Below are 21497 nucleotides of genomic sequence, written 5' to 3'. Positions count from 1 at the left end.
AAAACTACAAAGGGGATGCCGGGGGGCACAAGGGGATATATAAATGACGATGGCGACACAGGGAATGGTAGATTAGCAATCACCATCAACAAAGCTCAAGGGCAATCATTAGAATCATGAGGTATAGATCTGAATACGGATTGTTTTCCCATGGACCATTATATGTTGCATTTTCAAGAGTCGGTAAACAATCTATTTATATGCACAGACAATGGGCTATATTCACAGGTGGGACATAGGGACACAACTACAATGGCGCGTAACTAATATGGCGCGTAACGACTTACGCGCGCGGGGGGGCTTGGGGGGGGGGGGCGCGAAGCGCCCCCACCAACTAGGTGTTGGGGTGGTGCGAAGCGCCACCCCAACAGCTAGTTAGAAATAAATAAGCTTCCGGAAGTCTCTAGGATGTTTACGGTATAACAATCTCATACATTAACAGTTGCTATTAATTTTATTCTTCTGAAATACTCCAAAGTTTGAACATTTCATGCCTTGACTGAATGATGTTTTTAGGTTTAGCAGAATATTTGGCTTATTATGCTGATGATTTAAGCATCCTAGATGAAAGTGTGAGCAAAATGAATGAGCGTTTAGAGGTTCTGTGAGTTCAGGGTGCTAGGATAGGTATGAAAATTAATGTGAAGTAGACTAAGTCGCTAAGGATAGGAATAAGTGACGATGAAAAGGTGACGCTGGGTAACAAAAAGATTGATCAGGAAGACAGCTTCACATAACTTTGTAGTTTTACTAGTAACGATTATGCGAACAGTGAAAATGAGCAGATTAGCGAGTAGATTTCACGGTAAAAAAAAAACTTTGGAAGAATGAGAAGAATAGGATATATCTTAAGTTAAGATTATAAAATTGAAACCTACGGTTCTGATAGTGGCAAAATATGGTTCTGAAGCATGGGTGCTCCGAAAAGTGGATATAGATTTGCTTCGTGTTTTCCAGAGAAAGTGCCTTCGAATTATTTAAGATATACGGCTTACTGACCCTATTTCAAACAGTAGGCTGTACGAACAGTGTGGTTCAATCCCATTTTCTAGGGTTATTGTGAGAGGAGATTGTGTAGCTGTGTTGGTCTTAGGCGTCTTGAAGCTGCGGTGAGTTGTTATTAGTAATATATAGTTCAAGCTCAGGATGCTACTGAGCATTTGAAGATGCCACGGAGACCCTGTTTGTCTCTATGTCGTTTAGGGCATTAAAGAATAGAACAACAAACTGCTTTTATGTCTATATTGCATCGCACTTTTCAACTCATCCAGTTTCACCCATCCAGTAGATTGACTTAATGTAAGTTTTTAAGATAGCACTTCGCTTGGCACTGAAATAAAAGAAATTTGATGTTTCACGAATAATAACCATCCTAAAGTGCTTGATATCACAGATATTGCTCAAGTCTGTCAAAACCGAATTCAACGACTGGACAACAGAGTGAACATGCAAGATATTTGTTTTAGATAAAGGTCTGGGCTTCTGGCAAATGGACCATCACACTGTTGTCCCCTACATAGTTTCATATCGAGATCATGTTTCTAGATTCGACTTAGAATAAATTGACCGAGGCTTTCACCTCGCAAGTCTTCAACAACAACACATTTGAAAAACTCTATTTTGACCAAAAAAGTTTCGCCAGTCAAATATTGAAGCCCTAGAGCCATCTGTTCCTGCCTTGATGTATCAGTTGTTTCTTCCACCAGGCAGGTGTAAAAAAGCTGATTTTTCTCGATCAAAAATATTTGCAGTAATGAGCTAAACCCAAATATCAACTAGTTTGTTTTGAATTCTGGGGCTGCAGGATAGGGCATTAGAAATGTTAAAACATTATTGTCATATACAAAAGCATACAATATTGATAAGCACTACTTACCACACTTGCTCTTTCGTCTTCAGAACTTTCTGAATCTTCCATTGTCTTGTTTGGCAACGGACGAAGACACCAACGGCATAGCTGAAAGAAAAAACATCAATTTTATTGGGCTCACTGTCTTGAAATTATATAAATTTTGCTTGGTCCTATACTATTTATCATACTATCTAGGAATTCATTACAATTATTCTTACGATATATAATATTTAATATAATTTAAATATATATTATACAGAAATAAACATAAACCATAAAAACAACATATAAACAAAAGAGAAACACAGAAGGGGAAAGGAAGACTGTTTTCCTACTTTAGTAATTAATATAGAACAGTACTTGAATGAAGCCTTAACCTTACTCATCCATCCAATTACATAGGTGAAATAGCATATCCATACTCACTCAACCATAAAGAATAATCCATGGACAGGCAGTCGTGTCATAAGTAAGTATAAGTCGTCATTTACCAAATATTAAAACAATTAAAAAGACAAATAATTCTGAGGTGACAACCCAGTACAAGGGCTCATCAGGAAAGTACACACCTCCCTATAGGGTTTCGGCACTTTAAATTCCCTACCCAGGCAAGTGGCGTGCCCACCATAAATTCCCTGAGGTATCCCCGTGCTAGGTATCCCCCCAAAATGTAGGCTTTTGAAAAAACAAACGTAAAACAACCAAGTAACTCCAGAACTAGCTTATCATGCCTTGGTTTTGGCTCTCGTGTATTTATAATAATCTGAAGGGTCATAGTTATTAATACTGAACAATTATCTAAACTTTACGCTATATCGAATCTTCTCTATTGATGCAAATGTGACCTAAATAAAATTCAAGGAAATGAATATAAATTAAAACTATTTGAAAATACAAAATATGCAAAATCCTCCAGAAATCCACTGTCAAAACTTAGGGACACGTCAAACCCAGTAACAGTGAAAATCGAAATCAACCGAAGATTTCGCTAAGTATTTCAAGATAATTCTTTCGGTGTTTATTTAAAAGTTTGTTATAATCAAAAATATATCCTTTTTTAATTTGCCAAGTTAATTTATTTGCAGAGAAACCTCTTAAAATCAATTTTTGGCTTAAAATTTACATATATTTTTAAAATCAATCTAACTACTACAAATCCTTGCATATCTAAGTAGCTGTGAATAAAATGCTGAATATGTAATATTTGAGTGTATATTACTTTCAGAGAATGCGAAATTAATTAAATCGAAATCAAAATCATCCGTTTTATTATACAATTTAAAACATAATCTATTATTATCAGAAATATTAATATTCAAATCTAAGAAATGATCTTCTAAACCTGTGCCATGAATAGGTTCAAAAGTCAGCTCTGCTGAATACATATTTTTTGAAATATTAATAAATTTCTTACATTTCAAAACCAAAACATCATCTAAATATCTTTTATTATTTTATAAGACATATTTTAAATTATTTGGATTATTCTTATCCATCATATATTCATATTCGAAGTGATTTAAAAACAAGTCAGCTATAGATGGACTGGCATTCCCTTCCATGGGAATTCCCACAATTTGCTTATAGAAATTACCATTAAATCTTATATAAGTATTATATAAAACAAATTCTAATAAGTCAAAAGTCATATCTAAGCTGTAAAATCTCGAACTAACCGTAGTCTTAAACAATTTGTCCATCTAGCTTTTTTATTATAAGTGTCTATTTTTAAGAACCTCTTACTAGATAAGAGGAAAAATTTTTAAATAACCGTTTTTAAATTTTCTGACACTAAATTAAGTGATAGATTAGTATACATTGTCGCAAAATCGGAAGACTCAATTCTTTCAGCTGAAACCATTGTTGAAGAGTCTATCCCCTGCAGTGAATTATTAATATTCCAGCATGAATAAAAGTTCAAATATTTTTTTATACCAGAACAATAGGTTTTAAATTTCAGTAGCAGCAATGCGGGTTGGAAATCTAGCTGCTCCGGCAATAAACCGTGGTTTAAGGGGATTATAATGAAATTTTACAGTCCAATATAGGAAACCGAACTTTTAATCATTGTCATTAAATTCTAATATCAAATTTTTTTTGAAAGTATTTCTTCAGTTTTTTCCATTAAATTTTCCTCCTCTAAATTCACCTTTTCGTAACCATTGGTCGTACATAACTCCCTTTTTAAGATATGACAATACAACTTCTGACAAATTATGGCGAAATTATTATCCACCGGTACAATTGCAAATTGATTATGTAGATTAGCAATTGCTTGTTTTATCCTAGCGTTATTAAACAATGATTTAGCGTTACTATTTCTTAAATTAGCATATATTTTATTTCTTGTTCTACTTATAATTAAAATCTTTCAACTTTGAAAACTCTCTTTAATTTATTTGCTTTCTTACAGTACTTATCAATAAATAAATCAAAATCATTTTCTAAGCTACCAAGAATATTCGATGGTTTCAAATGATGAGAAAGATGGAAATTAGCCCCTTTGTTAATTGTAATTTAAAGATCTTCTTGTTTTACTGTTAATAAGTCCCCTGTTATAACATGCTGGTAAGTGTGATTTACAGATGGACCTTGTTGCTTACAATTACAAACAGGTTTCCAAATTATGTCACTGTAAAATCTTTCAAGTATTAAGTTGTAATTAAAAATCATTTGCCCAATAGTTTTTGAAAATTTATAAGTTAAAACTGGACTGTCATTATAATTCAAATTACTAGGAAGGGCCTGTTTCACCTCCCGCTGATTTAAAATTACTTGTAAATTAATATCTTCAGTCTGCTTACAAGTAAAATTAATAGGTAAATATAATCTGTTATCCTTATTACCAATCTTATCAGACCTATTCTTTTGAAAAATAAATTTCGTTTTAGTTGGAATGCAAATTGTATCGTATATTACTTTAAGATTATATTCAAGAGCTGTATTATTTTTAACTCTCCAGAAAAGTTTGATTAAATTCCTCCTGGATAACTTATTTAAACATTTCAATACAGAAATCATACCCTTAGATTCAAGTAACTGGCATAGATCCGTAGAAAACTTATGTAAATCCAATTCCTTTTTTCTCTTATTCTTCTTATGCCCTCTCGATCGCTTTTTAGGCTTAGTAGGACAAGTAAAAGAAGGATGGTCCATAAAATCCATCAATAAAATTAACAACATGAGGCATATCTCCATTTTTTTGCTACACGATCATTTAGCCCAAAAGGATAAGCTGTACCAAAAGTATGGATCCAGAAATCCTCCTGTTTGCGCAGTCTATTATTCTTTTCTTCTTTATTTAAATTTTCTAATTCCAAATTTTATAAAGTTGTAAAAGTTGTATCTGATATGGAGCACATAGCATTATAAAAATGTTGAACTACTTAGTTATTAGTTTTTTCTTTATTAACTGTTATTTTATGTCCAGATAACCTGTTATATACATTATTAGTTATTTCCTCACAAATTATAAGCAGCATTTATTATATTCTAATAGGTAAATTACATTAGTGGTTTTACAATTAACATTACCACGTAACTTGCATGCAAAATTTATATTATACAAAGTACTCTTAACAGAAGTGTTAGTGTCACCAAATATTAAAAGCAATTTAAAAGACAAATAATTCAGAGGCGACAGCCCAGCCCAACGCAACCCAATTCTTTTGCTTAACAGGTTCCAGAAGCTGTTCCGTTCTTAAATCATTGAAGTAGTTCTGTGAATTTTCTATTCTTGTTCTCATATTGTAGTTTGACGACAGATTCTGGCCTTCTAATGATTAAGTCTGGAAACAAAACTGTCAGGAAACAAAAAAAAAATGGGCTAAGATTAAAAAGTTGTCCTGCCTCGCTTTTAAAAATAGAGGGATCTATACAGATTTGCAAAATATTGCAGCAAAAAATACAGCAAAAATATCTTGAATGCAATAACTTAAGCCATAATTTGCTGGTGTATAAGTATAAGGTGGGGGTGATTCGTCTAAGTGGTGGAAAGTACACAATCTGCTCAGTAATTATATAAAATTACGGGAAAATTCAAAATGCTGATCTTTTTTGGTATATGATAAACAGGTCACCCAAGAACCTTTTCAATAATTTTTTTCCACCTGGCTCCTCGACAAAAATCTATTTTGAAAGATATGAAAGAAATTAATGGCCAAATTTTGAAGATTTGAATTTTTTTTTGTAAAACACCCAGAAAGGGTGTTAGGCCGGAAAAGGCTCTATTGCTTTCGTATCTACGTAGGAAAGACTAAACAGTTTTATATAGTCTTAAACTGTTTTACATTTTATTTAGAAATGCTAGTTTTACATCCAAAAGCTAATATTAGAAATAAACAGGCTTCCTTAGGATATTTATGATATTACAATTTTATACTGTAACAATCGGAATTAATTTTATTCTTCTGAGATACTCTAAAGTTTGAATATTTCACGGCTTGACTGAATTATTTTCTTAAGGTTTAGCTGAATATTTTAGCTTTTTACGCTGATGATCTTACCATCCTAGATGAAAGTTTGAGCAAAATGAATTAGCTTTTAGAGGTTCTGTGAGTTCAGGGTGCTAGGATAGGGATGAAAATTAATGTCAAGAAAACTAATTCGCTAAGGATAGGAATAAGTGAAGAGGAAAAGGAAACATTGGGTAAAAAAAATATTGATCATGAGGACAGCCTCACAGAACTTTGTAGCATTAGCAGTAACGCTGGTGGGAGCAGTGAAAACGTTAAAAGTAGAATAACCAAGGGTCAGGGTATTTTTTCACTATTAAAAAAGTTTGCAAGAATAAGATATATATCTGCAAAACAAGACTAAAAAATAGAAAGCTATGGTTAATGATAGTGGTAAAATATGGTTCTGAAGCATGGTCACTCCCAAAAGTGGATAAAGATTTGCTTGATACTTTCCAGAGAAATTGGCTACGAATTATTCTAGATATCCGGCTGATTGACCCTATTTTTTAGGAAGGTGAAAAAAAAGCTGATTTTTCTTGATCAACAATATTTGCAGCAATGAACTGACCCCAAATGCCAACTAGTTCATTTTGAATTCTGGGGCTGCAGGATTGGGCATTTTAATTTTTAAAACATTATTGCCAAATACAATAGCACACAATATTGATTAGCACTGCTTACCATACTAGATTTTTCGTCTTCAGAACTCTCTGAATCATCCGTTGTCGTGTTTGGCAACGCACGATGACATAATGAACAATACTGAAAGGAAAAACATCAATTTTATTGGGCTCAATGTCTCGAAATTATATAAATTTTGCTTGGTCCTATACTATTAATCATACAATCTAGGATTTCATTATAATTATTGTTCCGATATGTAATACACTTGGGAATTTCTACACTTTGTTGACAATCAGTAAATTTAAACTGACTATCTGCAACAATATTATAGACTTTGTCAGTGCCCGCCATATTCGAAAAAAGAAGATTATATTTGAGGAAAGAAATCAATTAGTTGTGCTTTTGGTTTTAAGTAATAACAGAAGCTTGCATTGTTTGGTATTAAACACAATTAAAGCAAGGGAAATACAAGTGTTTCCCCAGCACTGAGGTTTCTTCATGGAATTTTACAGCCTCACAACTATTTGAATATTGTTGCTCTCCGTGCTAGATTGATACCATCTTTAAAAAAAAAGCCATCTTCCTGTTGACCTTACTGTCTGGTTGTTAACCTTGGACGTAGCATTTGGACAAAACCTTGTGTGCGCCATTTGGGAAGTGTTTTTTTTTTTGCTTACTCCTTTCTAAATGGTATACATTTTTAATAAAGTATTAGTGTACAAACTGGTACACATCTATACAGCATAAGAAATATTGTTCCTTAACTCTTCATATTCCTTTCATTAATACTGCTTTGAAACTTTGAAATACATGACCATTTTTTTTAGGCTCAAGCCAAAGTGCTGCTCAATAAGTGATATACCCTTAAAAAAAAAAAAAAAAAAAAAAAAAAATCTGCTGTGACCATTTTTTAAACCTCTTAAGTCAGACTGAAATTCGAATACCATTCATAGAATTTAACTATACCATCTAATAAAAGAATGATTTTATTTATTTATTGCTACTATACACGAACTGCATAAAGATTAAACACTAACCTGCTGAAACATTGGTCCAAAAAGCTCACTCTCCCATTCTTCCCATAAAGCAAAAGCTAAATTGTTTGGGTCTTCTGTAGGGTCGCTGTATATACGGTTTACAAGATAGGGATGTTTGAATATATCTAATGGTGCCGGTAAAGATTCAGTCAATGTGGTGGAGTCAGGGACAATCCTTTTGATGTTACTATCGGATGAATGTCTGCTTCTACCTGAATGACCCAATGTAGGCTCAGGCAATAAATGATCCTGCAATACCAACACAGTCTATGATAAATTCTTACGAACATTCCCATTTTAAAATGTTAACTTCAATGCAAACCATAAAATACTGGTATGATCCTTCACCTTAGGCCTACTTCCGATCGGAAATCACTATTAAGCAGATGTAATCACTTTTTGGTTTACCTTTCTTGTAACATTTCAGAGAAAATCTCGCTACATAGTATGTCTAGGTCTTGTTTCTAAGAGGCGACACCAGATGTTTTCTTGTTTCTCTGCCCTATTTGCCATTTTTCTTTGGTGCAAACAGAATTTTACTTCCCTTCGGCTAGGAATATTTATGACTGTAACGTTTTCTTGTATATAAACAGAATACTCTCATGCAAACATATGTCTTTTTACCTTTAACTTCATTAGTCTTAGAGTCAAACTCTAGTCGTACATATCATCTGACCTTGGAAATACGGCGCTATTGCATTAAAATAGCTTGTTCCCGCGGCAAAAAATTATGAGATAGGGGTATTTCTGACGACATTGCGTTAGAGCATAGGAGGGTTCAGAACACATTGGATAGGAGTATAGGGGATATACTGATAGGCTGCATAGAATTTTAAGGGATATACGGACACTATTAGGGGATGCATTACTGACACTATACATTACGGACACTATTTAGGGGATACACTACATACGGACATTGATTATCTTAGTTCTGCTGGATTCTTCAGGCGTGGGGTGGGGACCCCCATCATTCCATTTCACTTACTATAGACCGCAATACCAATTCGTTTCCTTTACATGTCAATGCAAATGTCTTACAAACATGTCTGCACATGTCTTACAAACTTGTATACTCCTGTAGCACCAGGAACACCAAAAATCTTTATTTTACTATTTATTCGAACGATTCACGCTCAAATTTTACCTTTCTAGAGCTATAGTGCCTTTTCACCATAACTTTTGGACCGCAGAGTAAGTCCTCACTTTCTTTAACCTTTCCAGGCCTACAGGGAGCTTCCCCCGTTACTCTATTTCACAGACTTTTGGACTGTAAATGATATCTATTGTTTTTTTTTTACAAGTTTGTACACTCTTGTAACACCACAAAGATAAAAAAACCCTTATTTTGTTTTTATATTTCAAACAAATCATGTTCTTTTTTACTTTTATAGGCCTACAGCCCCCCTCCCCCCCACCACCATAAATTTTGAACCACAGTTCAAGTCTCTCCTTAACATTCCAAAATTTTAAGAAGGTATCCCCGTCGCCCTATTTTAGAAATATACTTTTTGACCGCAAATCTTACTCGTTTTTTTTTTTTTTTTTTACTAGCCACTAGACATATTTTTTGTTTTACAAATTTGTAAACTCCTGTAATACCACAATGATAAGAAATCGGTATTGTATTATTTTTCAAACAGCTCAGGTTCTTTTTTTACCTTTCCAGATCTACAGAGGCCCTCTATGTGACTTTTGGAGCTAAATGCACCTCTTCCCAGATTCTATTACAGGTACTTTTGGACCACCAGTCTCAGGTCCGTGTTTTTTGGACCACTAGTCCGCTTTTTTGTTTTACAAGTAGTTACACTTCTTTTTTTCACAATTTGGGACACTTTTTGTTCACTGTCTTTCAAAATTCTTTTTTTTTATCATCCCAGGTTCACAAGAGCCTCCTCAACGACTTTTGAATCACAAAGCGAGTCATATACGTCTTAAAATTTTTTTTTTTTTTTAATATGCCTCTTTCAGAACTTTACTTCAGCCACTTTTGGACCGCAAATCATATTCATTTTTTCTTTACTAGTTTTAAGGCTCTTTTTATCAATTTGTAGTCTCCTGTAACACAACAACACAACTCATGTTTTTTTTACAATTCTGGACCTAAATGTGCCCTTCACCATGAATTTGGGACCGGAAAGCAAGTCATTTCTTTCTTTAAATTTCCGAGATTTTAATTAGGCCTCCTCACCGTTCTATTTCAGACACGCACTATTTGGACCACAATTCGCATTTGTTGTTTTTGGTTCATTACACTTTTTTAACTCATTTGTACGCTCCTGTAACATCACAGTGAAAAAATCTTTATTTCATTGTTTTTCGACAAACCCATTTCCTTCTTTGATCTTCCCATACATACAGGACCCCTCCACAATGACTTTTGGATTACATATCAAGTCCTCTCAATCTTTAACATCCCACGATTTTAAGAGGGCTTCCCTCATCACTCTATTTCAGATACATACGTTTGGACCATAGATTTTATTCATTTTTTACTTTATTAGTAATTAGGATTTTTTTTTTTTACAATTTTATACACTTCTGTAACACCACTTCTATAAAAATCTTTATGTTTTTATTTGGTTGAACAATTTATATTTTTCTACCTTTTCACACCTGCAGGGCCCCCGGTAATAGCTTTTGGACCGCAGGGCAAAATCCTACTTTACTTTAACATTACAATATTTTAAGAGGGCTTCTCCCCATGATTATATTTTGGACACACGCGTTTGGACCACAGATTCTATTCATTTTTTACTTTATAATTAATTAGGATTTTTTTTTGCAATTTTGTACACTTCTGTAACACCACTTCTATAAAAATCTTTATTTTTTCATTTGTTTGAACAATTTATATTTTTTCTACGTTTTCACACCTGCAGGGCCCCTGACAATAGCTTTTGGACTGCAGGACAAAATCCTACTTTACTTTAACACTACGATATTTTAAGAGGGCTTCTCCGAATAATTATATTTCGGGCACATACGTTTGGACCACAAATTCTATTTGTGGTCCCTCATCGCTCATCATAGTGATGATTCCCGCATCACTTTATTAAAGAAACATACTTTGGACCGCAAATCCTATTTAATTATCTCTGCTAGTCATGAGACTTCTTTTTTCTTACAAATTCGCTCACTACTGTAATGCCACATTGATAAAAATATTTATTTCATTTATTCTGAAGAGCAAAAGTCTTTCTTTGGCCTTAGACCCCCAACTAGTCATTAGATTTTACTACAGGATGTACGTTCTTCAGCCACCAAAAAGCCCCGTCTTGAAGGCATATACCCCTCTTTCTTCAGAAAAACAGAAAAATGAAACTTGATTCTTAGGGCACAAAACAAAACTTTTCATTTAAAGTATGAGAAAGGCTTTCAAAGAAATTCTACAGCGAAGCTTTAAAATAAAACTAAAAAACGAAAAAAACAAAACACCAGTTTTAGAAAAAATTGAGCAACTGAGATAAGATATTTATTTCAAAAAGATCACTATCACAAACCCTCAAAGGGCCGAATTCGGACTTCGGAGTCGACTAACAGAGCAAACACAGCAAAAAACATTAATAATAATGAATAATCAAATTATGAGTAAAAAAAAAAATCGGTCAAACTAAACTTGGACAAATACAAGTCAGAAAAAAAGGGAAGGGGACAAAAAAAATCTAATAATACAGAAAAGAACAAGAAATTAACATGTATATCTAAAAATTAAAAAGGAAACTAAAAAAAAAGTCCGAAAACTCACAAAAAAAAGAACGAAGCATAAAACACACGGAAACACATATGAATTAAAAGGGAAACTAAACCAAAACAGCGGGGGTAAGCATATTAGTGCAACGACCTAAAGCACCTCACATGAAAAAAAAAGGAGAAACTACTTGGCTATTTTATTTATTTTTTCTGTGATGAAGGGAACAAAGGTTTTTTCATATCTGGAAGTAACGCAGCGAATGGGGGACAAACAGGCATAGGCTCAGGAACAGCTCGAGGCTGTCGTAATCTGAATGGTGAGTGACGTTTGGGGGAAATACTTGCCGTCCGAGGGTTCGTTATTGCATTTTTTTTAAAAACGGAGGCACAACGACGACCTCCTTCACTCAAAGGTTTCCAAACTAGTTTTTAGGAGCAGAGAGTAAGGCACCTTGCCTTCTTTGAAAATTATTCGCAAGGCTCTTTTTTGGATTGACTCAATTTTGTCTGATTCTTCACGGGAGATGCCAGGGTGGCAAAATGGACAAGCATATTCAAGATGCTGGCGGACAAAAGACGTGTACAACCTTAAGGAGTGAGAAGGGGGGACGCTATATTTATTTAGGAGCTTAAGGAGGGCGATAGACGCATTAGCTTTATGGATGATATCTTTAACGTGGATATCCCACTTTAAATTTGAAGAAATTGTGACTCCAAGTAATTTAACCAAGGACGCATAAATTTCAGGAGGGATAGGATTAAGAAAACAGGGCGAGGATTTGAGGAAACAAATCGGCATTCTCGTGGACTTAGAGGGGTTTACTGTCATATCTAGGTCCAAAGCCTCACTTCCAATTTCATTGAGGATACTCATAGGGTCGCTTATTAAATTTCTTATGCAACTTTCAACAATCGTTAGGTCATCAAAAAATTTCCAACGGTCAGGAACTTCCTTCACGAGGCTGTTAATCATGACTGAAAAAAGGAGAGGACCTAGGAGAGTTCTTTGGGGTATGCCATTGTAGATAGGGAGAGGATTTGAGTAATGGTTCTTGTATTTAATCACCTGCGATCATTTGTTAAAATTTTAAAATAGGCAGCCAATTTTACCAGTAAGGGATCGATATTGAACTCACTTTCTAGTTTCTCAATTAAAATATTGTGGTTAACAAGGTCAAAAGCTTTCTGGAGGTCAATGGAAATTAAGTTTAGACAGGAATTTGGTCTTTCAAGGATTTGCCCGATGTGGTCAATAAGAAAAACGAGGTAGTGGGAAGTAGAAGTTGATTTTAGGTTGCCGAATTGCTTCAAGTCAGTAAGAGGTAGGATTTTTTCGTTTAGCAAATCTGCAAGGAATCGTTCATACAATTTTGAAAAAATAGGAGTAAGTGTAATAGATCGAACGCCTTCAAAGATAGATTTTCCATTTTTCTTTTTCAAAGGGGTAATGAAACCCTGTTTCCAAATTGTTGGAATTTGCCCAGACTTAGTAATTTCGTTAAACAGGACAGACAAGGGCTTAGACAGGAATTCACCGAAGGCTCTAATAAGAGGAAACGGGATATCCAAAGGACAAACACTTGTCTTTCGTAGTTTTTCAATTCTTCTTTCGATCTCAAACGGGGAAACAGTCGGGAAAAAGGGGGATGGGGCTCCTGTTGATAATTGGATTGGCAATGCTGGAAGGCCCTGGACAATGGAAGCGAGAAATTCATTTAGACTATTTGCAGTAACATCAGGGGGCTCTGGTAAGTTGAAATTAAGCTGGTCAAGATTCCTGCCACATAGCTATCTTAACTGCAGTAGTGTTATTTTTGTAAAAAGCGCTAATCAATTTAGAGTGTTTTTCTGGCAATTGGGATGAAACTTTTACTAGAGCTAGTGACTGTAGTTTCAGTTCCCATATTAATTTAAACGTCCACAAGGCTAATGCAAGCCTTCAGACACTTACCAAAATGAGGCGTTTTGGGTGTGATACTGAAAGTCTTCTCCATGCCTACATGTGTTATGTTCGCCCGTTGCTCGAGTACGCGTGCCCCGTGTGGGGTTCATCTGCTATCCGCGCAGCGTACCTATTACGCGACATAGAGTGCGTCCAGAAAAGAGCAGCACGGATTATACTCCGAAACCGTGACATACCCTATGATCAAGCCCTCGCTAAATTAAATTTATCTCCACTTAAAGTCCGGCTTGAACACCTTATTCAGCAATTTGGAAAGTCCGTTCTAGCCAATAAGAGCCACCGATCAATACTGCCCGAACCAGCCCCTCCCAATGGCCAAACTTGGTTACAAAATAAACTTGTACCCCCTAAAGTACGAACTAATCGTTACCCCAACTCATTTGTGCCTTTCTTCACATCAATTTTTAATGCTGAGTCATAGTGTGTGATTTTTGTTTAAATGTATGATTTTTGTGAAAAAACTGAATTTAGCTATGCTACGATAGTTTTTAAATATACCGATCTCTCTCTCTCTCTCTCTCTCTCTCTCTCTCTCTCTCTCTCTCTCTCTCTCTCTCTCTCTCTCTCTCTCTCTCTCTCTCTCTCTCTCTCTCTCTCTCTCTCTCTCTCTCTAAAGCTCTTTCGTTAGGCGATTCAAACACTTGATCATTCTAGTAGAAACTGAGGAAAGAAATTGTTTGATTACTCGGGTACTTCTCAATTATTAATTTTAGAGCAAAAGCATGTCGATACTTCCTCTACGAATTCCTAAAACTGTACTATTTTTTACTTAAAATTTTGTCTACAGTATTCAAAGTCTAAGAATAATCATCATACAAAATAATTTGTCATCTACGGAAACCAGGCTAATGCCTCTATAATTACCGTATTCACACTTATTGCCTTTCTTTTTAAAGGTAGCCCTGGTCTTATCTTTACCTGTTAAATTTCCAGATTTGCAATTCTCAGCATTTAAAGTGACCTTTTTTATATCCTAAGCAAAATGGAATCATAAAAACATTAATGAAAATAACGTAATTTACATTTTCAATTCCAATGATGAAAATCTCCTTTTTATTTTTGTCATTTATTATTAAAAAAAAATCACAGATTAATAATTCATTCTGTCATTTGTATCAATGGTTTAATCTCATAAACCAATTCCAATAGGTATTACATTAGTGATAAAATAAAATAATAACTTTAAAAGTTATATTACGTTATCATTTGCAAAAAATAATACTTGACTAGTTTTTGCAAGAAATTAAAGTACATTTTCCAAAAAACCTGCGTCCATCTCTAGGTCGTATCAATCAAATCATGAAAATATATTTAAATATCCATCCTATCCTTTTGTTGCCTAGTTCATCCTCATTGAAAGGGTACTATATCTTTTCTTGATAAACCATCTTTAAGGACATTGTAATATAAAAGACCATTGAGTGAGTTAGTAAAAGACGTGCTATGTCATTCGTAATTTAGAAAGGAATAGAAGGAAATATTTATTAACACAAAACCTATAGCTTAGATAGTATTTCAAAGAACAATTTATTAGCATCTGCCTCTTAGCTTAAGTAATAAAAATCAATATATTGATTGAGAGCATTGCCAGAGGCACTTGTATTCATGTAAAAACAAAGAGTTTAAATCATTCAACCCATTGGAACTTTGACGGATTGCTCTGATTTAGCGAAAAAAAGCTTAAGAAAATAAATTTTATAATTTATACGTTAAGGAAAAATCTTAAGAAAAAATCTCATAAGAAATCTCAAGAGCTAAACCTTAGGAAAAAATTAGCCAGAAAGTTACTTCAGGTAGCGCTAATAGGCCCATATGGGTGCACTAGTATTCGTGAAGCCAATACTCTTTTCTTAATCTCTCTCTGACACAAAGTACTTAATTCCAGGCATTTGTATATAAGGGCTCTAACCATCTATAATGGGGTTCTTTGATTGTTTTTTAGTTACGGATGGACAAAGATACCGCAGAGGGGTTTTTAATGCTAAAACATCCCAGCTCTCATTGGTTCTTTAGATAAAGACACAATTAGTTCTAATAGAGAGACGAGAGTAGGGAGGAGGTAAAATTGATATATAATCCCAGAGCCATATCCAAAATGTTATTTTGGGGGGAAACTTTAACAAACTCATCAAAAATGTGAAATTGGTAATTAATATCTCTCGATTTCTGGGAGTATTTCTGGTCTACACTACTATTATGAAAGCAAAGAGCAACAATAAGACCCAAATGAGGAGAATGTATTTCATACAGAGGTAAACTGTCATTTTCTCATCCCCAACTGCAACTTATGGTCGGTAAAACTTCTAAGTGTGTTCGTACAATCAGCATTTTTAAGTTACAGTAGTATGGGGTCAACAAGCACTGGTACAGTCGTATCCCTGGGGGCTAGGAGCTAATGAAGCTTTAACCCCTCAAAAACAGCCCTTTGACGAATACTAGCACATTCTTATCCCGATGAACGCTATAAAATCAGGTTGCAACTGGGAAGGGCTCACAGTATTTTTTGATAATGAAAATATCACATACCGACTTATAAAAAGTATTCAATATGTCTCTATCTTCAGGTAAGAATCTAATCTCTGAATATAGTAGTCAGCGTTTGGAGTCCCTGTCTATCCACAATAGTGTCTCCTTCAATTAGCCGTATATCCTTAAAATTTATTCACTACCAACACGTGACTCATAAAAGTATTTTTAAACTGATTTTCTTCCACATCAAGCGGTGGTACGGGATTGGCAGATCCCATTTTTAGATCTCTTAAAATATTTGGGGTAGAAAAAATACAATGCTCCAACTAAGAGATCTAATGATTGGTCCGTTGCATGTGAATTTTAAAAATATATTTTCAATTTCGGATTGAAATGTTTATATAACGCAATTTATATTACAAATTAGAAGTTATTTTCGTGGGGAAGATTAGATTCTTAACTACTGAATTAAACACAAATACAAAAAAAGAGATATTAATAATAATTACTGAAAAAAAAAATAAAAAAGTGAAAAATAATAATAACGTTCTATGAAAACTAAATATAAGAAAAGAGAAAAGCGAAGAAAACCCAAAATTACTTCATTTTTGTCTCTCAGCTTCCAACCTCACCGTCACCAACAACCCGTAAGGAAATGCTTCTTTGAACAGTTTTTAAGCTACAGCCAACTTTTCACTTCCCAAATTGAGTGTGAAAAGGTATTTTAGACCTTTGGACCTAAGTGCTTTGCCAAATTTCTAGACCAAAGAATATATCTTGGCTTACTTACCGGGTCATCAAATTTCTCGCGGTATATCCATGATAAAATGTACTAAAACAAAAACAAATTATTAGAAACATCAGGCATGAAGTCATTTAAACTCTGAAACACAAAAATATTAATATCAAATATCTGATCTAACCCACATTCAAAATCGTAGGTTTCCAGAAAATAGACTGTGTACTTAAAACCTTGATTCATACTAACTAATTAACCTCACTGGTTTATTTTGCAGTTTCTGCACTTGTATAAATTGTACGTAAAATTACTAGCCTAAATCATGTGTCCATAATTTATATCCAGCGTAATAAATGATTGATAAAAGAAATAAAACACGAGAAGGTAAAATATGTTGAAAGTTTCTTAAAATTCCAAGGTCACGGCTTACCTTAGACACAACCACATCAGAGTGTCTTCTAACGCTCAGCATCAGGTCGAGAATGAGTGCTTGGTACAGCCCCTTCTCAACCCGACTTAGTACAGAACCATTTAATCCTATCTTACTTGGAAGATTTTGTTGCCGTAACTCAGCGAAAGATGTCATAGATACATCAGGAATACAGAGCCACATACTGTCAAAATACATTAAATTTAACAGGAATCCGAAGACGGAACCCTGAGGAACTCCACATGACAACACGGAAATTTTTCTCCTAGATCTATTCACACTGACCCATCATTTTAATTTAAACTATATGCCAATATAAACATCTCTGTTTAAACCTTTACTTTACTTTACATCTTTACTTTACACCTTTATGAATACTGAAATCAACAGTATGAAATGCCTTTTTTAAGTATATCAGTAAAATGCTCACCCTTTTCCAGAGCCAAAAAGATATTCGCACACTTTGAAAAATTAAATTACCCTTCGGAATTCAAACTGGTTATTCATACAATGATAAATTAAGCTAATCCTAAAATCTTCAATGGATAACTTTTTTATGAGCATTTCGGAGTATTTCAAAACAGAAGAACTCAATGCACACATTTGCTCCCCTTTGTAGAGATAATTATTGAAGTATTGTTAGAGTTTTCCAGTACTGTCAAATTTTCTTTTTTTTGAAAATGTCAAGATTGTCAAGTTTTTTATCATGTTTTGGAAAGCAACATAAATTTTTAAAGCTGTACAAATTTAAACATTACGAGAAAATTTTCAGTCATCTATTGTTTAGTGGAATATATTTTTATTAATATTTTTTGCACGGGGTAGATGGGGAGGAGGATTTTAAATTATACTGATTGCATATTACAATTCTCAGTCTAGCACCAAGGCCGTTTTGAACCATGGCTAATTGAAGCCCTTTGCAGATTGAAAAACTTTATATTAATAAAGCGTTTAGTATCAAAACGAGCCAGTTACATCCCCATCTTTTCGAACATCGTAGTTATTTTATTTGTCAATGAACTGTGAGAGCCATCTGAAGGCCTTGTCATAGCTCGTTTCTTTCATAAGAGGAACCATGAAGAGCTCCGTTTATTTTGAATTAAAATTAAATAGTTGTGGACATCAAGTTATGGCTTTGTAAATTCGTAATTATAGAAAAAGCCAATATATATATATATATATATATATATATATATATATATATATATATATATATATATATATATATATATATATAGTAGATAATAAAGTAGATAGTCTTTTTACATAAATTATCACTGGAAGACCGAATCCGAGAAGGCACATCTGTTAAACCAAATCGAGCGATTATTTTTCTGTTTTGGTGCCATCTAGGAAGCCGGAGGAGGAATTTGCAATATCTAAAATAAGCCGCGCTACAGTATGGGGATTTTTCTTTCGAAACAGATGAGTCATGCCTGATAAAAACAAAAGCACAGGGACGCAATAAGCGTTATAAATCATGCACGAACCGTTGCGGTTGTAACGGCTTTTGTTTGGAGATATTTTTCTGTAGGCGACGCGTAGGTTTTTCACGGCTCGATTCACTAGGGGTGAAAAGGTAGTGGAAAGTGCTGGACCGAAACACAGACCAAGCCAACTAACTAAAGAAGAACATGGCAGAATTGCAGTCTCAGCAACGACCACATAAGGGCTATTAAAACAAATAAACTCGCATTTAGACGCATTAACTGACGGTCCAATCTTAGATAGTTCGTTGGTTAATATAGTAAAATTGTAAAGCAATCCACGGCGAGTCCGGGCAACAAGAAGAATGTCGTCTGCATATGCAACGGAAGACAAACCAATATTACCGTAAGAAACAGAACTTTTAAGGGGACGCAGGAACGGTGCAAGCACACATTTAAATATACTAGAAGAAAATACGGGCAGAAGTTGTAACTTATCTATTTCTAGCAGCAGTTTTCACACCATGAAATGGCAAAAAACCATGAGACTAAGTCGAAAATCTTCTGAGAAAAAAGGAATAAAATAATAATATGAGCTAAGAGCTCATATGGCACTTGTGACGAGGTCGGAAGAGCTAAGAGCTCATATGGCATGAGTTCTAGCAAAATTATAAGAATCAATAGATTAATTTAAAAGAAAAATCAGAGACTTAATGCTGGTAGGCATTTAAAATAAGAGCTCTGAGACACAAGGTCTTTTTAAATATCAAAATTCATTAAGATCCAATCACCCACTCGCAAGTTAAAAATACCTCATTTTTATAAATTTTCCTCTCCCTTCAGTACCCCCCCCCCCCAGATGGTTGAGTCGGGGAAATCAACTTTATCAAGTCAATTTGTGCAGGTCCCTGACACGCCTACCAATTTTATTCTCCTAGCACGTCCAGAAGTACCGAACTCGCTAAAGCACTGGACCCCCTAACTAACCCAAAGAGATTGGACCCAGTTCAGTTTTGTCAATCACGTATCTAGGACATTTGCTTATTCTACCCACCAAGTTTCATCCAGATCTCTCCACTCTATGCGTTCTCCAAGATTTCCGGCTTCCCCCTCCAACTCTCCCCCAATGTCACCAGAACTGGTCGGGGTTCGAAATAAGAGATCTGAGACATGAGTTCCTTCTTAATATCAAATTCAAAAATACCTCACGAACGGTCACCCGCTCTTAAGTTAAAAATACCTCAATTATTTTTAATGTTTCCGAATTAACACCCCCTCCAACTCCCCCAAAGAGAACGAATCCATTTCGGTTATGTCAATCACGTATCTAGGACTTTTGCATATTCTTTCCACCAAGTTTCATCCTGATCACTCCACTCTAAGCGTTTTCCAAGATTTCCGCCCCCCCCCCCAATGACACTGGATCCGGTCGTAATTTAAAACATGAGATCTGAGTTACGAGGTCCTTCTAATATGAAATTGCATCCGATGAAATTCAAGATCAAATTCCTCCTTCGTAAGTTAAAAATACTTCATTTTTTCTAATTTTTCAGAATTAACCCTCCTCCCAACTCCCCAAAAGAGAGTGAATTCGTTCTGTTTATGTCAATCACGCATCTAGGACTTGTGCTTATTTTTCCCACTAAGTTTCTTCCGATCCCTCCACTCTAAGCATTTTCCAAGATTTAATGTTTCCCCCTCCAATGTCACCTGATCCGGTCGGAATTTAAAGTAAGAGCTCTGAGACATGATATCCATCTAAATATCAAATTTAATTAAGATCCAATCTAAATTTTCCTAATTAACCGTACTCCCACTCCCCCCCCCCCAGATGGTTGAATCGGGAAACAGCTATTTCAAATTTAATCTGGTCTGGTCCCTGATACGCCTGCCAAATTTCGTCGTCCTAGCTTATCTGGAAGTGCCTAAACTAGCAAGACCGGAACTGACAGACCGACAGACCTACAGAATTTGCGATCACTGTATGCCACTTGGTAAATACCAAATGCCATACAGAGTAATTTTTCTCTGGGACGGAATATTTGGTTGAAGTTTGGCTTCAGTATGACTTATTTTGGAAAAGAGTTATTTCCAGGCTTTGGGCAAGCCATGGGTGGAAGCAGTTATAGGCCCCACTAAACTGAAGGAAAACTCGACTTTCTTAAAACTTGAAACCCCCACCCCTTCGCCCTATTTTAGATATGGCATGTGATATCAGAGCTTGATATGAGCCCTGATCCTAGTCATCTTTGGTCTAGCTTTCATTTGGATCCGTTGCTCCATTCACAAGTTATACTAAATTAAACCAAAAGCTTGACTTTTTTCAGCACTTAAACTCTCCCTCCCTTGTTTTATTTGAGCTAAGGTTTTCATCTCAAAACTTGCTGCCTGTCACGGTCTTAGGCACCTTTGGTTCAATATTCACTGAGATCCATCAATCTCTCGCAAGCTACACTAAATTAAGTGAAAAAATCAACTTTTAATTAAGCTTGGGTCTCTATCCCAGAACTCAATGCATATCATACTCTTAGGCATCCTTATTCAATTTTCATCGAAATTCATCTCCATATGCAAGTTGCAGTGAATTAAATGAAAAACTCGAATTTTTTTAACACTTAAAGCCCCATCGCCCTAATTAAGCTCAATTTTAATCCAAATAGTTCAATTTCAATACAAATCCGCATTACTCGATTGCACAGACAGACGGACAGACAGACAGATCTCAAAAACCTATCTTGATGGATATTTTCCACTGTCCAAATAGGTCATGCTACCTGCATGGTGATATGCCATTGTTTTCCTTGTT

At 34.9% G+C, this 21497-nt stretch overlaps 1 protein-coding gene across 3 annotated transcripts in view; it reads right to left on the bottom strand.

The window, feature by feature from the left end:
* LOC136034702 (uncharacterized) overlaps positions 1-21497 on the bottom strand; it is a 177890-nt gene that overhangs the window by 83133 nt on the left and 73260 nt on the right. For all 3 annotated transcript variants that reach the window (XM_065716037.1, XM_065716036.1, XM_065716038.1), the window contains exons 4-7: positions 16886-16927; positions 7971-8219; positions 6991-7071; positions 1877-1957 (exon numbers count right to left, since the gene is read on the bottom strand). In XM_065716037.1, coding sequence (XP_065572109.1) covers positions 1877-1957; positions 6991-7071; positions 7971-8219; positions 16886-16927 — 453 coding nt within the window. The remainder of the gene's footprint in view (positions 1-1876; positions 1958-6990; positions 7072-7970; positions 8220-16885; positions 16928-21497) is intronic.

Source organism: Artemia franciscana, chromosome 13 (assembly GCF_032884065.1).
Source record: "Artemia franciscana chromosome 13, ASM3288406v1, whole genome shotgun sequence".
In the NCBI taxonomy this organism is placed as follows: domain Eukaryota; kingdom Metazoa; phylum Arthropoda; class Branchiopoda; order Anostraca; family Artemiidae; genus Artemia; species Artemia franciscana.
This window is presented reverse-complemented; position numbering and strand designations above follow the sequence as displayed.